Source organism: Nerophis ophidion, linkage group LG25 (assembly GCF_033978795.1).
Source record: "Nerophis ophidion isolate RoL-2023_Sa linkage group LG25, RoL_Noph_v1.0, whole genome shotgun sequence".
Lineage (NCBI taxonomy): Eukaryota > Metazoa > Chordata > Actinopteri > Syngnathiformes > Syngnathidae > Nerophis > Nerophis ophidion.
In genome coordinates this window covers 14,921,950-14,943,833 of record NC_084635.1, presented here as the reverse complement: position 1 = coordinate 14,943,833, position 21,884 = coordinate 14,921,950, and the positions used below count along the sequence as shown (strand labels likewise).

The 21,884-nt window shown below is 41.7% G+C and overlaps 1 protein-coding gene across 1 annotated transcript in view; it reads left to right on the top strand.

Moving 5' to 3' along the window:
* Window positions 1–21,884, top strand: part of LOC133543159 (A disintegrin and metalloproteinase with thrombospondin motifs 7) — a 292,170-nt gene that overhangs the window by 15,288 nt on the left and 254,998 nt on the right. The window contains exon 2 of the mRNA XM_061887652.1: window positions 4,798–5,165. Within this exon, the coding sequence (XP_061743636.1) occupies window positions 4,798–5,165 (368 nt within the window). The remainder of the gene's footprint in view (window positions 1–4,797; window positions 5,166–21,884) is intronic.

Genomic DNA, 21,884 nt, shown 5'->3' with positions numbered 1-21,884 from the left:
ATCCATTTCCCTGTGACGTCATACAGGGCTTCCAATACAAACAACATGGCGGTTACCACAGCAAGATATAGCGACATTAGCTCTGATTCAGACTCGGATTTCAGCGGCTTAAGCGATTCAACAGATTACGCATGTATTGAAACAGATGGTCGGAGTATGGAGGCAGAGAGCGAAAACGAAATTGAAGAAGAAACTGAAGCTATTGAGCGAATAGCTATTGACGCTATTCGGCCATAGCATGGGTGTACCTAATGAAGTGGCCCATAGCATGGCTGCCTTTTTAGCATCGCCGGTAAAATGTGCGGACCAAACAATCGGGACTTTCGCATCTTGTGACACTGGAGCAACTTAAATCCGTCGATTGGTAAGTGTTTGTTTCGCATTAAATGTGGGTATCTAGTTTCAAATTTACATACAGCTAGTGTAAATAGCATGTTAGCATCGATTAGCATAGCATGTTAACATCGATTAGCTGGCAGTCATGCTGCGACCAAATATGTCTGATTAGCACATAAGTCAACAACATCAACAAAACTCACCTTTGTGATTTCGTTGACTTAATCGTTGAAAATGCATCTGTAGGTTATCCATACATTTCTGTGCCATGTCTGTCTTAGCATCGCCGGTAAAATGTGCAGACACTCAATGGGGGTCTGGCGGCAGATTTCTTGCCAGTGGTGCAACTTGAATCCCCCCTCCCTGTTAGTGTTGTTACACCCTCCGACAACACACCGACGAGGCATGATGTCTCCAAGGTTCCAAAAAATAGTCGAAAAAACGGAAAATAACAGAGCTGAGACCCGGTGTTTGTAATGTGAAAATAAAAATGGCGGGTGTATTACCTCGGTGACGTCACGTTCTGACGTCATCGCTACGAGACCGATAAACAGAAAGGCGTTTAATTTGCCAAAATTCACCCATTTAGAGTTCGGAAATAGGTTAAAAAAATACATGGTCTTTTTTCTGCAACATCAAGGTATATATTGACGTTTGCATAGGTTTGGTGATAATGTTCCCCTTTAACGTGTGCATCGATTAAGAAAAAAATGTTTAATTTCTGTTTGCCGCCACACAGCACTCTCATGAAGAAAAAATACTATGCCTGCATATTTAAAGTTTAGGGCACTCCATGCAGTCTAAATTTTATCACTTTTTATTAGTTACACTCAAACGATTATTTGAAGCAAGAAAATATAAATCAAAGCTTTTTTTCTCATCGAATTAATCAATTGAATTGATTAATCGTTACAGTCCTAACTGCATTAGACACACAAAGGGTTAATCACATAGATGTACAGTGGAACCTCGATTTGTTTTTTTTGTTGAACATTGTTAGCAAAAAAGTATTCAATACAATCGCAGTTGTGGTACAGCCAAACATTGTGCGTATATCGCTCTGTGGAATCAAAGCCCAAACAAAGAAGCCCACACATTGGTGACTCAGTCTCTCGGCTTTTTCCAATTATTATTATTATTATTGGGCAAAACATTCCCACATAGGGCCCAAGAAAGTTGTGAGTGGCACCACTTTGATAAATACAGTGGAGAAAGAACTTATAGTTAAAGAGCAGCTGCACTTTTCTTGGATTTTTGCCTATTTTTCACACTCAATATAAAACACATGACAATGGAGTTCATTTTTTAATGTACTCTAAATATTAAATATCTTTGATCAAATGTCAGCTGACAACGGAGTTTATGGGAGCCGTTCAATTATGCCTACAGGGCCCCTAAAAACACATCCAAACACCTCCATTAGGGTTTTATATACATGATGTAAGTATATATGAAATGTGGTAACAGACACCTTCATAATAACATTTAGTATTTACATATTTTGATAATTTTAAGCATACCCAGCACATACATTTCCAAAACACAACACAACTTTTTATTTTTATTTTTTTCACTGATTATTTCTCACTGCCGACTGCTAGGATGTTCATATATTCCCATTTTGATGAAAAATGCCTCATAGTCCTTGCAAAGAGACTGATCGGGCAGGACGGCGGAGGGAACAAGCGCTTTTCGTGTAGTTTTCGCCAGTTTCAGGTCCAAAATAGCTGTCAAAGTGTCCCAACCTTTTGGATTACCTACTCAGACGTCTCATATCCAGGTGAGATGCATGACTTATGATCTACAGCAGGGGTCGGGAACCTTTTTGTCTAAGAGAGCCATGAAAGCCGAATATTTTAAAATGTATTTCCTTGAGAGCCGTATAATATTTTTTAACACTGTATACAACTAAATGCGTGCATTTTTAAGTAAGACCAACATTTTTAGAGTACAATAAGTCTCTTATTCTTTTTAATAACATTGTTATTCTGAAGCTAGCCAATTATAAATAAAATAATTATTACCATTAATGCGACTTCTTGAACAGGTGCGGTAGAAAACGGATGGATGGATTAAAATGCATGGGAATGTTTTATATGTTGAACGTTATTTTCAACACTGCGATTACCAGTGAAACTATTCATTACTTATCATGCTAAGCTATGTCAGCTAAGATTGATCTGAGAGCCAGATGCAGTCATCAAAAGAGCCACATCTGGCTCGGGAGCCATAGGTTCCCTACCCCTGATCTACAGTAAGCTTACAGGGAGCCGGGAAGCGAGGAAACAGCAGACGAATTGATGATGTAAACATAGGGAAACACGGAAGTGATTACATCACCGCGACAAATAGTTTGCCTGCGTTAGCCCTTATAATGACAATATTACCAATACTTGGCTAATATTCAAGTCACAAAATGTAAATGTGCTAACACGTTTAATGTCTGTGTTAGTATTTTTAACATCCAACTGCATTATTTTTGTATTGTTCCTGTTTCACAAATTCAGTAAACTCCCAAGACATCATCATGGAGGTATTGGGTTTGTTTAGCTGATTGGAGAGCTAGCTTCCGCAGCTAGTGGCTCCATGACGATGACTTCTGTTTTGTTTGATCAGCCGTTTTACTCCCGTGTTAGACACTGTTTAGAACAAATTAAGGAGTGTATAGAAATTTTAACAGAACTTTTCTTGGTAAATAACTCATTTCGCAAAGCATATATCTGTGGCTTATTGTCTGGTGCAGCTAATAGATGGGGGGGGGGGTCCAAACTTTAGTGGGTGCAGCTTATACACCAGTACACTGAGTAGTCCGGAAAATATGATGATTATTCTCTTTAAAATGTTTTTTTGTGGTAATGTGGGTGTCTTCAATGGGTCCATTGGATTTGCATGATTTCTTATGACAAAAAATTTTTTTTGTACAATTCGGTCTTCGTCTGACTTTTTTGAACGAAAACTGATGTACCATTCGAAAGACGAAATAATTAGGGCTGCAACAAATATTCAGTTGAATTGATTAAAAATAGTTTAAATGTATGAGTTGTTGCTTTGTTTGCAGACTGTATCAAATAAAAAAATATTACAGAACTCGGAACCAATAAAGTTGGCACATTGTGTAATTTGTAAATAAAAACAAAATACAATGATTTGAAAATCCTTTTCAACTTATATTAAATTGAATAGACTGCAAAGATAAGATATTTAATGTCAAACTGAGAAATGTATTTTTTTTTGCAAATCATTAACTTAGAATTGAATTGTAGCAACACATTGCTAAAAAGTCGGCACAGGACCATTTTTACCACTTTGTTACATGGCCTTTCCTTTTAACAACACTCAGTCAACGTTTGGGAACTGAGAGAACCGCTTTTTGAAGCTTTTCAGATGGAATTATTTCCCATTCTTGCTTGATGTACAGCTTAATTTCAATAGTCCGGGGTGTCTTTTACGATTCATAATGCCCGATAAGGGACAAACGGTAGAACATGGATGGATGGATAATGCGCCACGCATTTTCAATTGGAGACAGGTGTGGACTACAGGCAAGCCAATCTAATACCCACATTTTTTACTGCGATATCCCCCTGTTGTAACACGTGGCTTGGCATTGTCTTGCTGAAATAAGCAGGGGCGTCCATGATAACGTTGCTTGGATGGCAAACCCATGTTGCTCCAAAACCTGTATGTACCTTTCAGCATTAATGGTGCCTTCACAGCTGTGTCAGTTACCCATGCCTTGGGCACTAATACAACCCCATACCATCACAGATGCTGGCTTTTCAACTTTGCACCTATAACAATCCGGATGGTTCTTTTCCTCTTTGTTTCGGAGGACACAACGTCCACTGTTTCCAAAATCAATTTAAAATGTGGACTCCTCAGACCACAGAATACTTTTACTTTGCATCAGTCCACTTTAGATGAGCTTGGGCCCAGCGAAAACAGCAGCGTTTCTGGGTGTTGTTGATAAATGGCTTTCGCTTTGCATAGTAGAGTTTTAACTTGCACTTACAGATGTAGCGTCAAACTTTAGTTACTGACAGTGGTTTTCTGAAGTGTTCCACAGCCCATGTGGTGATATCCTTTACACACAGCTGTCGCTTTTTGATGCAGTACCGCCTGATTTTTTTTCCAGATTCTCTGAACCTTTTGATGATATTACAGACCTTTTTCAATTAATGCACACATGTTAAGAGTGCAATTTTAACGTTGACGAGCTGTATTTATTGAGAAAAAATACAAAACGAGATATTATGGAAAACAGAAAAATCCTAATTTTTGTATATTAAGCATTGCGACTATAAAGTGTGTAGTCGATAAATTGAACAAATTAATTGATGGATCATACGAATCGAAAACAATGGATAGCTGCAACCCTGAAAATATGTTGTTGTTATTCCCTTCACTCTGATGGATGCTCATGTTTCTTTCCTTGTTTTCTTCCCACCATGGCTCCAACAGAGAGATTCCATCAGGAGCTTCCTCCGTATGAAGTGGTTCATCCCACCAGAGTGGATGTCAAGGGTCACTTCCTGTCCAACTTCCTGTCTCATCGTTCTCGCCGCGTGCAGCGCCGCGATGCCTCAGAGGAGTCGCTGGACCAGGAGAGAGTCTTCTACCAGTTCTGGCACGGGGGCCGCAGTTTGCACTTTCACCTCAATCTCAACCCAAACCTGCTGGCCTCGGGCTTTCTGACCGAGAGGAGATATGGCGGTCTCAAAGGGGCAAAGATCGGGCCCCCTGGGGTCTCCTTGTGTCATTTCCTGGGTGAGGTGTGGGATGAGGCTGCCGTCAAGGGAAGCGCAGCAATAAGTACCTGCGATGGACTGGTGAGTAATTGTGCAGAAGTCATGTTGTGGGACTGCATGCACGGGAAGACCTTAGAAAAGTTAAAGTAACCACATGACGTAATTCACTCCTGCAGTTAGTCCACTTGCCTCATTCGGAAGTTAGATTCTAAAAGAATCAATACACAAGATGCACTTTTTAAAAGCCAAAAGGAAGGAAAACTTGACCCAGCAACACTCAGAACTGCAATAAACCGAGCAATTGAGAGGAGACCACACAGAACAAATCAAAAGTAGTGAAACAAAAATGTATATTATCAACCACAGTATCAATATTAGTTATAATTTCAGCATAGCAGTGATTAAAAATCCCTCATTGACATTATCATTAGACATTTATAAAAATAAAAAAAAAGAATAGTGTCACAGTGGCTTACACTTGCATCGCATCTCATAAACTTGACAACACACTGTGTCCAATGTTTTCACAAAGATAAAATAGGTCATATTTTTGGTTTGTTTAATAGTTAACATTTTTTTACATTATTGCAATCAGTTGATAAAACATTGTCCTTTACAATTATAAAAGCTTTTTACAAAAATCTACTACTCTGCTTGCATGTCAGCAGACTGGGGTAGATCCTGCTGAAATCCTATGTATTGAATGAATAGAGCAGGGGTCACCAACGCTGGCCTGTTCTAAAAATAGCTCAAATAGCAGCACTTACCAGTGAGCTGCCTCTATTTTTTTGAATTGTGTTTATTTACTAGTAAGCTGGTCTCGCTTTGCTCGACATTTTTAATTCTAAGAGAGACAAAACTCAAATAGAATTTGAAAATCCAAGAAAATATTTTAAAGACTTGGTCTTCACTTGTTTAAATAAACTCATTTGTTTTTTTTACTTTGCTTCTTATAACTTTCAGAAAGACAATTTTAGAGAAAAAATACAACCTTAAAAATGATTTTAGGATTTTTAAACACATATACCTTTTTGCCTTTTAAATTCCTTCCTCTTCTTTCCTGACAATTTGAATCAATGTAATTTTTTTATTTTATTATTGTAAAGAATAATAAATACATTTTAATATAATTCTTCATTTTGGCTTCTTTTTTTTCGACGAAGAATATTTGTGAAATATTTCTTCAAACTTATTATGATTAAAATAAAAAAAAAAGTATTCTGGCAAATCGAGAAAATCTGTAGAATCAAATTTAAATCTTTTGAATTTCTTTTAAAATTTCTGTTCTGGAAAATCTAGAAGAAATAATGATTTGTCTTTGTTAGAAATATAGCTTGGTCCAATTTGTTATATATTCTAACAAAGTGCAGATTGGATTTTAACCTGTTTAAAACATGTCATCAAAATTTTAAAATTAATCTTAATCAGGAAAAATTACTGATGATGTTCCATAAATTATTTTTTTTTTTTTTTCAAAAAGATTCAAATTAGCTATTTTTTCTCAGAATTTTTTTCAGTTGAATTTTGAATTTTTAAGAGTCGAAATTGAAGTTAAACTATGTTTCAAAATTTAATTGTCATTTTTTTCGTGTTTTCTCCTCTTTTAAACCGTTCAATCAAGTGTTTTTTTCATCATTTATTCTCTACAAAAAACCTTCCGTAAAAGGAAAAAAACATGTATGACGAAATGACAGACAGAAATACCCATTTTATATATATATATATAGATTTATATATATAGATGTATTTATTAAAGGTAAATTGAGCAAATGGGCTATTTCTGGCAATTTATTTAAGTGTGTATCAAACTGGTAGCCCTTCGCATTAATCAGTACCCAAGAAGTAGCTCTTCGTTTCAAAAAGGTTGGTGACCCCTGGAATAGAGAATCCTTTTGAATCGGGGGAAAAATCGTTTTTGAATTGAGAATCGTGTTGAATTGAAAAAAAAAAATCAATTTTGAATCGAATTGTGATCCCAAGAATCGATATTGAATCGAATCGTGGGACACTCAAAGATTTGCAGACCTAGTAGTTACCGTATTTACCGGACTTTTAATCCTTTTTTTTCCCCTCAAAACTCGACAGTGCGCCTTATAACCCGGGACACCTAATGTACGGAATTATTCTGGTTTTGCTTACCGACCTCGAAGCAATTTTATTTGGTCCATGGTGTAATGATAAGTTTGACCAGTAGATGGCAGTCGAACATAAGAGATACGTGTAGACTGCAATATGACTCAAGTAAACAACACCAAAATGTCAAATGTTCCATTGAAAATATAGAACATTACACACGGTGTTCAAAAATCTATCAAAATGTTTTAGTACGACTTTGGTAAGCTATGAAGCCGCACTACTTGATGGATTGTCGGCGCATTAAACATGCAAGTATTATTACGGTGTGTGTATAAGGTAAGACATATTATCTGGTGTTTTGTTTTGCAATATGCAAAAGCAAATTTTCTTACCTTCTGGTACCTGCTGTTCTGTATTTGGAATCTGTATGAATCCTGAAAAATCGTAGTCTGTGGCGACACCGTAGTCGATAATCTTCTTCTTTTTCTCTATCTTCTTGTTATGGGACATTCATCTTCCGCTGTTGCCAATTCTAATATAAAGTAGTGTAAAGTTCTCACTTATATCTGTCTGTAAACTCGCCATTAAAGCGCTAAAACAGGGTTCCCAGACACGCGGCCCGCGGGCCAATTGCGGCCCGCGAGACTTTCTTTTGCGGCCCCCACCTTAATATGAAAGTTTAATGTTAGTGCGGCGAGCGAGTTTTGTATGAATGGCGCTTGACAGCGTTGTGTGCGGAGCTGAAGGAATCTACCAATCACGGTGTGGTATGTGGCTCTCGAGGGCTGAACATTGACATCACTTGTGTGATGCAAGCAGAGAAACTCCCCCTCCCGTTTGCTCCAGAATGAGACGGTTTTGTTATTTGGGTCCAAAATGGCTCTTTCAACGTTCTGGGTTGCCTACCCCTGCGTTAGTGGAAAAGCGGCAAATGAGTGAACGTGAACGAGGGTCTTCTACCATGCATGGATGCAGTCGCACTGCGACACATGTCCGTCAGTAAAAACAGTCCCCTATAACCTGGGCCAATTAAAACTGTTTTTTTTTCTTATTTTTGTTTAATTTGCATTGGCTCACAATTCTTAATTTTCATTTTGCTCATTTATATTTTGATGTTATTTTTTGTTGAAAATAAAAATAAAGACATTTAGAAATATTTTTTTTAACAAATATTTTCTCGCGGCCCAGCCTCACCCAGACTCTGCATCAAATGGCCCCCAGGTAAATTGAGTTTGAGACCCCCCGCGCTAAATCATACCGGTGTAGTGAGTTTACATTATTCACCCAAGGAACTTTAGTTATTAGAGAATTCCGGTCGGGTGGTTTTTCACGGGACACATTTCCGATGTGGTTGTTTCCAGATGAGGAGATGCTGCTCCGTTATTGATTTAAGTAAAGTCTGAATGTCATTAAAACAGTTCTCTCCATCTTTTGACACTTCTTCCACTCCCGTCCTTGCACGCTACACCGCTACAACAAAGATGACGGGGAGAAGACTCTGCCGAAGGTGAGCCACGTAAATAAGACCGCCCACAAAACGGCGCATCTGGAAGCGACTGTCAGAAAGCGGCTTGAAGATGATATGTAAAACATAATTTATGCAACATTTTGACCACCATTACATGTTATGTAGACTACAAGGAAGTGTTTTACATTTAGGAAAAAAATAATAATAAGATGACTCTTTTAATGCGCCCTATAATCCGGTGCGCCTTTATGTATGAAAACAGATTGGAAATAGACCATTCATCGGCAGTGCGCCTTATAATCCGGTGTGCCCTATGGTCCGGAAAATGTGGTTATCATTTTGCAATAAGGTCTGCTATAAATGATGGTAAGCGCCAATCGACATAGCAACTGATGCCGTGGTCAAAGTTAGAAATGCCATTTTAGGATATTCAACACTACTGCATTCTGGTGGCTTAAGTGGATAGAGCAGGGGTCTCAGACACGTGGGTCAATTGCGGCCCGCGAGACATTCTTTTGCGTCACCCACCTTAATATGAAAGTTTAATGTTAGTGCGGCCCGCAAGTTTTGTATGAATGGCGTGTGACAATGTTGTGTTATTTGGGTCCAAAATTGCTCTTTCTATGTTCTGGGTTGCCTACCCCTGCATTAGTGGAAAAGCAGCAAATGAGTGAAAATGACAGAGAAATTGCCATGGAGACAAGGGTTTTCTTACATGCCTGGCTGCAGTCACACCGCGACACCTGTGCGTCAGTAATAACAGTCCCCGATAAACTGGACTAACTCAAACCGTTATTTGTTTTTTTATTGTTTAATTTGCATTGCCACACACAATGAACACTACAAATATTTCTATATGACGCCGGATAACACTCCGGGAGCCGTCATTTTTTTTGCGCTCGCTTTCCCCGGCTATTACCGCCGACCGCCGTGTTGCTGTAGGGAGGAAAATTGGAACGACACACATTGGGGAAATAACATTTTTCTCCGTGCGTCGGCTAAATACAAATACATCCCACAACCCCAAACGTGTCTTTTTCAAAGCCTGCAGTGAAGAGAGAGGTTAGTGATGAGCAAAGACAATTCCAGGAAAAGTGGGAGATGCAATATTTATTTTTTGAGCACAGGTGCACCCCGACGTCTTATTTGCACAGAGAAAGTCGGGGTGCAAAAGGGATACAAGTTGAAAAATCATTATACAACCAGAGGAGTATGGAACATTTTTTTAAGCAATCTTTTCTTGCGGCCCAGCCTCACCCAGACTCTGCATCCAGTGGCCTCCAGGTAAATTGAGTTTGAGACCCCTGGGATAGAGCATCTCCCGTCCCTGATTCTTCTCGTTTCATGTGTAAGGTAAACAGCCACAAATGGGGCCATAAGATTTCCCTTCCTACAGTATAAACTATGCTGGAAACAGCTTGTTGTAAGTTTCCCACCAAGCTCCCTTTAAACAAACATGATGTCAGTTGTGTTGGAACTTCTTCACTGTTTCAAAGGAAGACTTTTCACGTGCTATTTCCGCCAATGTTCAGCAATCATTCTGTGAGGAGGGAAAAAAACATTGGGTTTCAATCAACACATCAAACCTTATCAGTGACCCAGAACGCCAGCACTGCTATGACAGTGTACTGGAAGCCTATGAAGACAACTCTGCCTCTAAAGAAACTTTCCCCAAAAAAGGAAATAATATTGTGCATCCGTATGTAAAACGCAGAAATGATCCAAAAGAAAAACACACAAACGCCAAAAAAGACAAAACGTGTTGGGTTTTTTTATGGTTTATTATGTAGACTGACCATATTGTGAAATCCCAAAAAGAGGACACATAGAGGTGTGCCAAGCCCGGGACAAGGTGAAAATTTGCCAATTATACTTATAATAATAATAATAATAATAAGGGATTAGATTTATATCGCGCTTTTCTATTGTTAGATACTCAAAGCGCTCACAGAGAAGTGGAAACCCATCATTCATTCACACTTGAACTTGCTTTATGAATAATATATTTATTTAAATAAAGCATTTTTTCTCCTCTGTTGGCGCTAGGAATTTTCAAAAAGGGGTCCATGCCCATCAAGTCGTAAAAATGGGGTCCCACAGTAAATTTTTGCGGTGCAACTTTTTTGTAAGCATTTTGAAAACAAATGATAAACGTATGCATTGTCCTGTTATGTCTCACATTCTATATTGTGTTTTGGAAAAAGATTGTTCATCCATCCATCCATCCATCCATCCATCCATCAATCATCTTCCGCTTATTTGAGGTCTGGTCGCGGGGGCAGCAGCCTAAGCAGGGAAGCCCAGACTTCCCTCTCCCCAGCCACTTCGTCCAGCTCTTCCCGGGGGATCCCAAGGCGTTCCCAGGCCAGCCGGGAGACATAGTCTTCCCAACGTGTCCTGGGTCTTCCCCGTGGCCTTCTACCGGTTGGATGTGCCCTAAACACCTCCCTAGGGAGGCGTTCGGGTGGCATCCTGACCAGATGCCCGAACCACCTCATCTGGCTCCTCTCGATGTGGAGGAGCAACGGCTTTACTTTGAGCTCCTCCCGGATGACAGAGCTTCTCACCCTATCTCTAAGGGAGAGCCCCGCCACCCGGCGGAGGAAACTCATTTTGGCCGCTTGTACCCTTGATCTTATCCTTTCGGTCATGACCCAAAGCTCATGACCATAGGTGAGGATGGGAACGTAGATCGACCGGTAAATTGAGAGCTTTGCCTTCCGGCTCAGCTCCTTCTTCACCACAACGGATCGACGCAACGTCCGCATTACTGAAGACGCCGCACCGATCTGCCTGTCGATCTCACGATCCACTCTTCCCTCACTCGTGAACAAGGCTCGTAGGTACTTGAAATCCTCCACTTGGGGCAGGGTCTCCTCCCCAACCCGGAGATGGCACTCCACCCTTTTCCGGGCGAGAACCATGGACTCGGACTTGGAGGTGCTGATTCTCATTCCGGTCGCTTCACACTCTGCTGCGAACCGATCCAGTGAGAGCTGAAGATCCCGGCCAGATGAAGCCTTCAGGACCACATCATCTGCAAAAAGCAGAGACCTAATCCCGCGGCCACCAAACCGTAACCCCTCAACGCCTTGACTGCGCCTAGAAATTCTGTCCATAAAAGTTATGAACAGAATCGGTGACAAATGACAGCCTTGGCGTAGTCCAACCCTCACTGGAAATGTGTCCGAATTACTGCCAGCAATGCGGATCAAGTTCTGACACTGATCATACAGGGAGCGGACCGCCACAATAATACAGTCCGGTACCCCATACTCTCTGAGAAAAAGATTGAAAGATTGTTAAAAAGATTGTTATAAACGTTATTTAATTCATTAAGATAAATAATATAAAAATAATATAAATTTGTAAGCGTATGTAAATGTATTCAGTTATAAACATTCATTCACTTTCTTCTTTCCTTCATGGACCTAAACTTTACCGCTGCTATTTTTTTTTAATGTTTTTATTTAAAAAATTGTAGTTGTATTTATTTCAGTATAAAAGTGTAAAAAGTGTCTTGCTTGGGTCATGAAATGATGATAATGGTGTGTCAGGGCATACATACATTTTATATTTAACGCTTAAATCTCTGGAGTCTACATCAACTTCAGATGTATTGCTCATTTCAAAATGTTTTTTTTTTGTTTGTTTGTTTGTTTTCCGCCCTATTTTGGCAAACACACAAAATGTGCAAAATCTTCCACCAAAAATATTTTTTTAAGTGGAATATTTGATATGACGTAATTGGGGTTGAGGTGGGGGGGTAGTTGCTAGCGGGGGGGGGGGGGGGGGTGTATTGTAGCATCCCGGAGGAGCCAGTGTTGAAAGGGGTTCTGGGTATTTACTGTGTTGTGTTTATGTTTTTAGATTAGATTACAGTAGATTAGATAATACTTCATTTATTCCTTCAGGAGAGTTCCTTCAGGAAAATTTAAATTTTCAGCACAATCCCATTCAAGATCAGACAAACATTACAGGGAGACAGAACAGGATCATTGACGGGTCTGCCGGCTTCCAGCGCCCTTTACAAAAAAGGTGAGATAAAGGTAAACAAGTGCGGGGGAATGGGAGAAAAAAATTGAAGATTAAAAGAGAATAAAATAAAATAAAAAAAATCGGTTTAAACCTGGGCCCTGGAGAGGGGTCCGGACTGAGGGCAAAGGAAAAAAACAACAATAACTCTCAGCCATAGTACACATCCCTCTCACATGTGTGTAAGAGGGAAACATCAAAGAACACAGAGGACATCCATCCATCCATCCATCATCTTCCGCTCATCCGAGGTCGGGTCGGGGGGGCAGCAGCCTAAGCAGGGAAGCCCAGACTTCCCTATCCCCAGCCACTTCGTCCAGCTCTTCCCGGGGGATCCCGAGGCGTTCCCAGGCCAGCCGGGAGACATAGTCTTTCCAACGTGTCCTGGGTCTTCCCCGTGGCCTCCTACCGGTTGGACGTGCCCTAAACACCTCCCTAGGGAGGCGTTCGGGTGGCATCCTGACCAGATGCCCGAACCACCTCATCTGGCTCCTCTCGATGTGGAGGAGCAGCGGCTTTACGTTGAGCTCCTCCCGGATGGCAGAGCTTCTCACCCTATCTCTAAGGGAGAGCCCCGCCACCCGGCGGAGGAAACTCATTTCGGCCGCTTGTACCCGTGATCTTATCCTTTCGGTCATGACCCAAAGCTCATGACCATAGGTGAGGATGGGAACGTAGATCGACCGGTAAATTGAGAGCTTTGCCTTCCGGCTCAGCTCCTTCTTCACCACAACGGATCGATACAACGTCCGCATTACTGAAGACGCCGCACCGATCCGCCTGTCGATCTCACGATCCACTCTTCCCCCACTCGTGAACAAGACTCCTAGGTACTTGAACTCCTCCACTTGGGGCAGGGTCTCCTCCCCAACCCGGAGATGGCACTCCACCCTTTTCCGGGCGAGAACCATGGACTCGGACTTGGAGGTGCTGATTCTCATTCCGGTCGCTTCACACTCGGCTGCGAACCGATCCAGTGAGAGCTGAAGATCCCGGCCAGATGAAGCCATCAGGACTACATCATCTGCAAAAAGCAGAGACCTAATCCCGTGGCCACCAAACCGGAACCCCTCAACGCCTTGACTGCGCCTAGAAATTCTGTCCATAAAAGTTATGAACAGAATCGGTGACAAAGGACAGCCTTGGCGGAGTCCAACCTTCACTGGAAAAGTGTCCGACTTAGAGGACATGAAAGACATTAAAGCAGCAGATACAACCAGACACTTCTACATACAGCTATGAATAAAAAGTAAAAGAAACACATACATTGCGGTGGCCTCTGCGGTGTTCCTCGCCATCGTCCGCTGGGGTGAAGGGAGCACGGCCAGAGACAGGAGCAGACCCAACAAAGCAACCAAGAGAGCCGACTCCACTCTCGGTCGCCAACCAACTCTCGGCCAGTGTCCAGTCCGCATGGATGAGCGAGGATACGTCCAAGGAGACTAAGGTGACTGACACCTGCTCACCCAGCCAAGTCACCGCGAAGCCTCTCCGTCCCGGCGCTCAGTGCTACTTCCGCAGCCCTGTCCCCTCATCCGCATCTCCTCCAGTCCCTCCAAACCGGTGTAGCAGAGACCCAGCAGCTGGTCTCCAAGGCCAAAAGGCTCCCAGGAGGCAGATCCAGAAGTCCACAAAAAAGCACCGCAGAGGTCACGAAAGTGCCACCCCTTGTCACACAGTCCCAAAGGGTCCCGGACCAAAAGGCCCAAAAATATAATAACACATGAAAACGAGGGAAACACAAAAGGATGACACAGGAGCACAGAGCTCCTGCCAACAGCAGCCATTACAGCAGCGCTATCTTTGGAAAAAAAAAAAAAAAAAAAAGTTTTTTGGTACGGATGTTCCTCCAAAATGTGTTTGTCATTCATGTTTATGTTGTGGGTTCACAGTTTGGCGCATATTTTTAACAGTGTTAAAGTTATTTATACGACCACCCTCAGTGTGACCTGTACGGCTGTTGACCAAGTTTGCCTTGATTGACGATCATCCCACTACCTCGCTCTCTCGCGCTCTCTGCCCCTCCCTCAGTAATTTGTTTTCCACAATTTGTTCTGTTTTTAACCCCTTCTCAACCCTGCACATACATTGAAAATACACGCAACCCTGACTCTAAACGCCAGACATTTGAGGCATATATGAAACCCCACCCGGACACCCCGGACAGTCCCGCAAAAGAGGACGTATGGTCAGTCTATTATTATGGGTAGTTTGTATGTTTAGCACCGATCAATGCTACTGATGCAATAGTGTTACGACAAAGCTACATCCATTTAGCACTTGGCGTCTAAAACTTATTGCTCATCCTCTTCGAGTTCGGGGTCAAAAATATAAGGACCTGTATCGTAATAATCCCCAAAGTAATCGTTGTTAGTTCTCACAAAGTCTGCTTGATTAGCATTATTGTTGATAGGTAAAGGATCTGTGTTATACTCCTGCCAAGTCACGCGATCACTTCCTCATTATCTCTCTAAATGGCTCGGGGATCTCTATGAGATTGGTGCTATTTTGATTGTATCTTTTTATTTGCAAACATTGGAAGTCTTTTAGTGTCATAAATCATATACCGTATTTTCCGTACCATAGGGCACATCAGATTATAAGTCGCACTGCCGATGAATGGTCTATTTTGTATCTTTTTTCATATAAAAGGTGCATATAGGGCGCATTAAAGGAGTCATATTATTATTATTATATTTTTATAAATTCTAAATTGAGAACACTTCCTTGTGTAATGGTGGTTCTTTGGTCAAAATGATGCATAGATTGTTTTAGAGATCATCTTCAAGCCGCTTTCTGACAGTCGCGTCAGGATGCGCCGTTTTGCGGACGGTCTTATTTACGTGGCTCTCCTTCGGCAGCGTCTTCTCCCTGTCATCTTTGTTGTAGCGGTGTAGCGTGCAAGGACGGTTGTGGAAGAAGTGTCAAAAGATAGAGCTAACTGTTTTAATGACATTCAGACTTTACTTCAATCAATAACAGAGCAGCACCTCCTCATCAGGAAACGACAACAAGGCCATAAATGTGTCCCGTGAAAAACCATCCAACCGGAATTCTAATAACTAAAGTTCCTTGGGTGAATAATGTAAACTCACCACAGCGGTATGTTTTAGCGCTTTCATGGCAAGTTTACTGACAGATATAAGTAAGAACTTTACACTACTTTATATTAGAAATGGCAATAGCGGAGGATGAATGTTCCATAACAAGAACATAGAGACAAAGAAAAAGCTTATCGACTACGGTGTCTCCACAGACTACAAAAGCGGACGGGCAACATTTTTCAGGATTTATGCAGATCCATACTTGCCAACCTTGAGACCTCCGATTTCGGGAGGTGGGGGTGGGGTGCGTGGTCGTGCGTAGGGCGGAGGCGTGGTTTGGGGGCGTGGTTGGGGCGGGGGGCGTGGTTAAGAGGAGAGTATATTTGCAGCCATTATTTTTAAATTGGCTGTAATTAATATATATATATATATATATATATATATATATGAGATAATTAACTTTTCAGTGAATTCTAGCTATATACATTTATTTTATTATATATATAAATAAAATAAATTGTTCAATTTCAGATGGCAACTATCAAATACACAGTAATAAAAACACAGTTGTTCTACTAACTGTAATGTGCTTGCTGGGTACTAAAAAAAACAACAACACTTACCTTTCACTATTTGAGTAACGTCACAGCCGAGTTTACGGAAAATGGCGCCAGTATATGCTGTGCCCTGCCGTCTCTCGCTGTCAGCTCTGTTTGGTTGCGCCCTTGGACGTGCTGGCCCCCACCAGGTTCTGTCTTGTGAACGCAAGATCTTTGACAAACAAAACGTTTATCCTGAAGGATTTCTTCACTTCCCACGGGCGGCGGACTTGACTTTCTTCCGTGTGACGGAAACATGGCTGAGAGCCGGTGAGTCCGCCCCTCTTAATGAACTTCTGCCTCTGAAGTATTCCTACTTTAATTGTCCGCGGTCGTCCGGTCGAAAAGGAGCAGGATTAGCAGCCGTTTTTAAAAATGACTTTAAATGCCGTCAGATCTGCCTGCAATCCTCCTTTTAGAGCATCAAACTGTGCATGTTTGAGCTGGAGGGGTCGTGGCCTCCAGCTCCAGCTGAATTTCGGGAGATTTTCGGGAGAACATTTCTTCCGGGAGGTTTTCGGGAGAGGCGCTGAATTTCGGGAGTCTCCCGGAAAATCCGGGAGGGTTGGCAAGTATGTGCAGATCCCAAATACAGACCAGAGTGTAATAAAAGTTGCATTTGCATAATATTGCGAAACAAAACGGCATATAATGTCTTACCTTGTACATACACCAAAATACTCGTATGTTTAATGCGCCGACAATCCACCAAGCGGCGCAGCTTCATAGCTTACCCAAGTGGTACTAAAACATTTTGATGGATTTTTGAGCGTCGTGTGTAATGTTCTATATTTTCAATGAAAGATATAACATGTTGGTGTTTTTTACTTGAGTCATATTGCCATCATACTCTTACCATGTATCTCTTATGTTTGACTGCCATCTACTGGTCACACTTATCAGTGCACCATGTACCTAATAAAATTGCTTCGAGGTCTGTGATCAAAACCAGAATTATTCCATACATTAGGCCTACCGGGTTATAAGGCACACTGTCAAGTTTTGAGGGGGAAAATAAGGCTTTTAAGTGTGCCTTATAGTCCGAAAAATACGGTATATATGATAATACAAACCCCGTTTCCATATGAGTTGGGAAATTGTGTTAGATGTAAATATAAACGGAATACTATGATTTTCGAATCATTTTCAACCCATATTCAATTGAATGCACTACAAAGACAACATATTTGATGTTCAAACTCATAAACTTTATTTTATTTTTTTGCAAATGATAATTAACTTGGAATTTCATGGCTGCTACACGTGCCAAAGTAGTTGAGAAAGGGCACGCTCACCACTGTGTTACATCACCCTTTCTTTTAACAACATTCAATAAACATTTGGGAATTGAGGAAACTAATTGTTGAAGCTATGAAAGTGGAATTCTTTCCCATTCTTGTTTTATGTAGAGCTTCAGTCGTTCAACAGTCCGGGATCTTTTAATTTTCCTGAAGGAACTCTCCTGAAGGAATCAATAAAGTACTATCTATCTATCTATCTATCTCCGCTGTCATATTTTACGCTTCATAATTTGCCACACAATTTCGATGAGACACAGGTCTGGACTGTAGGCAGGCCAGGAAAGTACCCACACTCTTTTACTACAAGGCCACGCTGTTATAACACGTGCTGAATGTGGCTTGGCATTGTCTTGCTGAAATAAGCAGGGTCGTCCAGGATAACGTCGCTTGGATGACAACATATGTTGCTCCTAAACCTGTATGGACCTTTCAGCATTAATGGTGCCTTCACGGATGTGTAAGTTATCCATGCTTTGGGCACTAATACACCCCCATACCATCACAGATGCTGGCTTTTGTACTTTGCGCCTATAACAATCTGGATGGTTATTTTCCTCTTTGTTCTGGAGGACACCACGTCCACAGTTTCCAAATATAATTTGAAATGTGGACTCGTCAGACCACAGAACACTTTTCCACTTTGCATCAGTCCATCTTAGATGAGCTCGGGCCCTGCGAAGCCGGCGGCGTTTTTGTGTGCTGCTGTTAAATGGGTTTGTCTTTGCATAGTAGAGTTTCAAGTTGCACTTACAGATGTGGCAACAAATTGTAGTAACTGACAGTGATTTTATGTGGTGATATCCTTTACACACCGATGTCGGTTTTTGATGCTGTACCGCCTGAAGAATCAAAGGTCCGTAATATCATCGCTTACGTGCAGTGATTTCTCCAGATTCTTTGAACCTTTTGATGATTTTACGGACCGTAGATGGTAAATTCCCTTAATTCCTTGCAATAGCTCATTGAGAAATGTTGTAAAAGTGTTCGACAATTTGCTTACAAAGTGGTGACCCTCGCCCCATCCTTGTTTGTGAATTACTGAGCATTTCATGAAAGCTGCTTCTATACCCAATCATGGCACCCACCTGTTCCCAATTCGCCTGCACACCAGTGGGATGTTCCAAATAAGTGTTTGATGACATTCCTCAACTTTATCAGTATTTATTGCCACCTTTCCCAACTTCTTTGTCGCGTGTTGCTGGCATCGAATTCCAAAGTTAATGATTATTTGCAAAAAACAAAACAAATGTTGATCAGTTTGAACATCAAATATGTTGTCTTTGTAGCATATTCAACTGAATATGGGTTGAAAATGATTCGAAAATCATTGTATTCCGTTTATATTTACATCTAACACAATTTCCCAACTCATATGGAAACGGGGTTTGTAGCTCCAATAGAGAGGCAACTAGTTCTTCCATTCTACTGGTACTTTAGGGTGGGCACGACTTAGAGTAGTTCTGTGCGGCTGCAGCTAGATATACTTACGGTAGTTACTGGCTACCAGGAGGTTAGCCAGGCTAGGTGGGGCACCAAAACTGAGGGAATTCAGTTTTTAAAGACATGAACAGGATGCTCAGAAGGAGGTTTGTGTTATGAAGACGTAAACATTTTTTATCCATCCATCCATCCATTTTCTACCGCTTATTCCCTTTCGGGGTCGCGGGGGGCGCTGGCGCCTATCTCAGCTACAATCGGGCGGAAGGCAGGGTACACCCTGGACAAGTCGCCACCTCATCACAGGGCCAACACAGATAGACAGACAACATTCACACTCACATTCACACACTAGGGCCAATTTTAGTGTTGCCAATCAACCTATCCCCAGGTGCATGTCTTTGGAAGTGGGAGGAAGCCGGAGTACCCGGAGGGAACCCACGCATTCACGGGGAGAACATGCAAACTCCACACAGAAAGATCCCGAGCCTGGATTTGAACCCAGGACTGCAGGAACTTCGTATTGTGAGGCAGACGCACTAACCCCTCTGCCACCGTGTCTTAGTTAAACACTTTCATTATCATCCATTAGTGTGTAAAGTAGCCAACAATTATACTCAAGAGTATCGTTAACCAGACTTTTTGACTCGGAGCGCCACATTGGGTTAAAAGAATTTTGCCGGGGGCTGAGCTATCTATTTATGTGTGTAAACCTCAAATACTACCCAAGTTACCATGTAACTACTCAGACAAAAAGTGACTTAAGTAAATATAAATATAAATGTAAATGTAGCATGTTACTATACCCACCTCTGATACTTATACTTTTAATCATCTAAAATGTGTTTTGATAAGTGTGTGAGGCGTATGGAGGATCATATACCGTATATTCCGGACCATAGGGTGCACCGGATTATAAGGCGCACTGCCGACGAATGGTTTATTTTCCCATCTTTTTTCATATAAAAGGCGCATTAAAGGAGTCATATTCATACATCCATCCATCCATCCATCATCTTCCGCTTATCCGAGGTCGGGTCGCGGGGGCAACAGCCTAAGCAGGGAAACCCAGACTTCCCTCTCCCCAGCCACTTCGTCTAGCTCTTCCCGGGGGATCCTGAGGCGTTCCCAGGCCAGCCGGGAGACATAGTCTTCCCAACGTGTCCTGGGTCTTCCCCGTGGCCTCCTACCGGTTGGACGTGCCCTAAACACCTCCCTAGGGAGGCGTTCGGGTGGCATCCTGACCAGATGCCCGAACCACCTCATCTGGCTCCTCTCAATGTGGAGGAGCAGCGGCTTTACTTTGAGTTCCTCCCGGATGGCAGAGCTTCTCACCCTATCTCTAAGGGAGAGCCCCGCCACACGGCGGAGGAAACTCATTTCAGCCGCTTGTACCCGTGATCTTATCCTTTCGGTCATGACCCAAAGCTCATGACCATAGGTGAGGATAGGAACGTAGATCGACCGGTAAATTGAGAGCTTTGCCTTCCGGCTCAGCTCCTTCTTCACCACAACGGATCGGTACAACGTCCGCATTACTGAAGACGCCTATTCATATATATATATATGTAATTTTTTTCGCCAAGCCGCTTTCTGACAGTCGCTCTTAGGATGCGCCGTTCTGCGGGCGGTTTTATTTACATGGCTCACCATTGGCAGCGTCTTCTCCCCACCATCTTTGTTTTAGCGGGGTAGCGTGCAAGGACGGAAGTGGAAGAAGTGTCAAAAGATGGAGTTAACTGTTTTAATGACATTCAGACTTTATTTCAATCAATAACAAAGCAGTTAGCAATGGCAATTAAAGAGAGAACGCTTCTTAAAAAAAAAATAGACTTCCGTCACCCGGGTTACTACGTCCAGCTTCTCACAAAGGATGCCGGGGCGTTCAGAGGACAGTTGAGAAATGTAAGGACTGATCTACTTCGATCCAAATACCACATTCTAAACAACAAACTATAAAATACCGTTTACTGGTAATGTGTGATCTACTAGCACTGCGTGTAAAATTGATTACAGTGTGCAGATCACTTTATTCAAAATATGTTTTTGTGTGTACTACGTAGCGTTCATTATGGAAACACTCATTTACTGCACATTCTTCTTATTGTGCTCCTATCTGTCATGTGACTTCTCTGCATTTTAGAAGCAGTCCTGCAGTGCATCTACAAACCCCAAAACCAGTGAAGTTGGCACGTTGTGTAACTAGTAAATAAATACAATGATTTGCAAATCCTTTTTAACGCATATTCAATTCAATAGACTGCAAAGACAAGATACTTAGTTTGAACTGGAAAACGTTATTTTTTGCAAATATTAGCTCATTTGGAACTTGATGCTTGCAACATGTTTCAAAAAAGACCTGAGAAAGTTGAGGAATGCTCATCAAACACTTATTTGGGACATCCCACAGGTGAACAGGCTAATTGGGAACAGGTGGGTGCCATGACTGGGTGTAAAAGCAGCTTCCATGAAATGCTCAGTCATTCACAAACAAGGATGGGGCGAGGGTCACCACTTTGTGAACAAATGCGTGAGCAAATTGTCGAACAGTTTAAGAACAACATTTCTCAACAAGCTATTGCAAGGAATTTAGGGATTTCACCATCTACGGTCCGTAATGTCATCAAAAGGTTCAGAAAATCTGGAGAAATATTACGTACCTTCAAGCCTTCAGGCGGTACAGCATCAAAAAGCTCAGTAAACCGCTGTCAGTAACTATAGTTTGTCCCTACATCTGTAAGTGCTAGATAAAACTCTACTATGAAAAGCAAAAATCCATTTATCAATAACACCCAGAAATGCTGGACTGATGCAAAGTGGAAAAGTGTCCTGTGATCTGA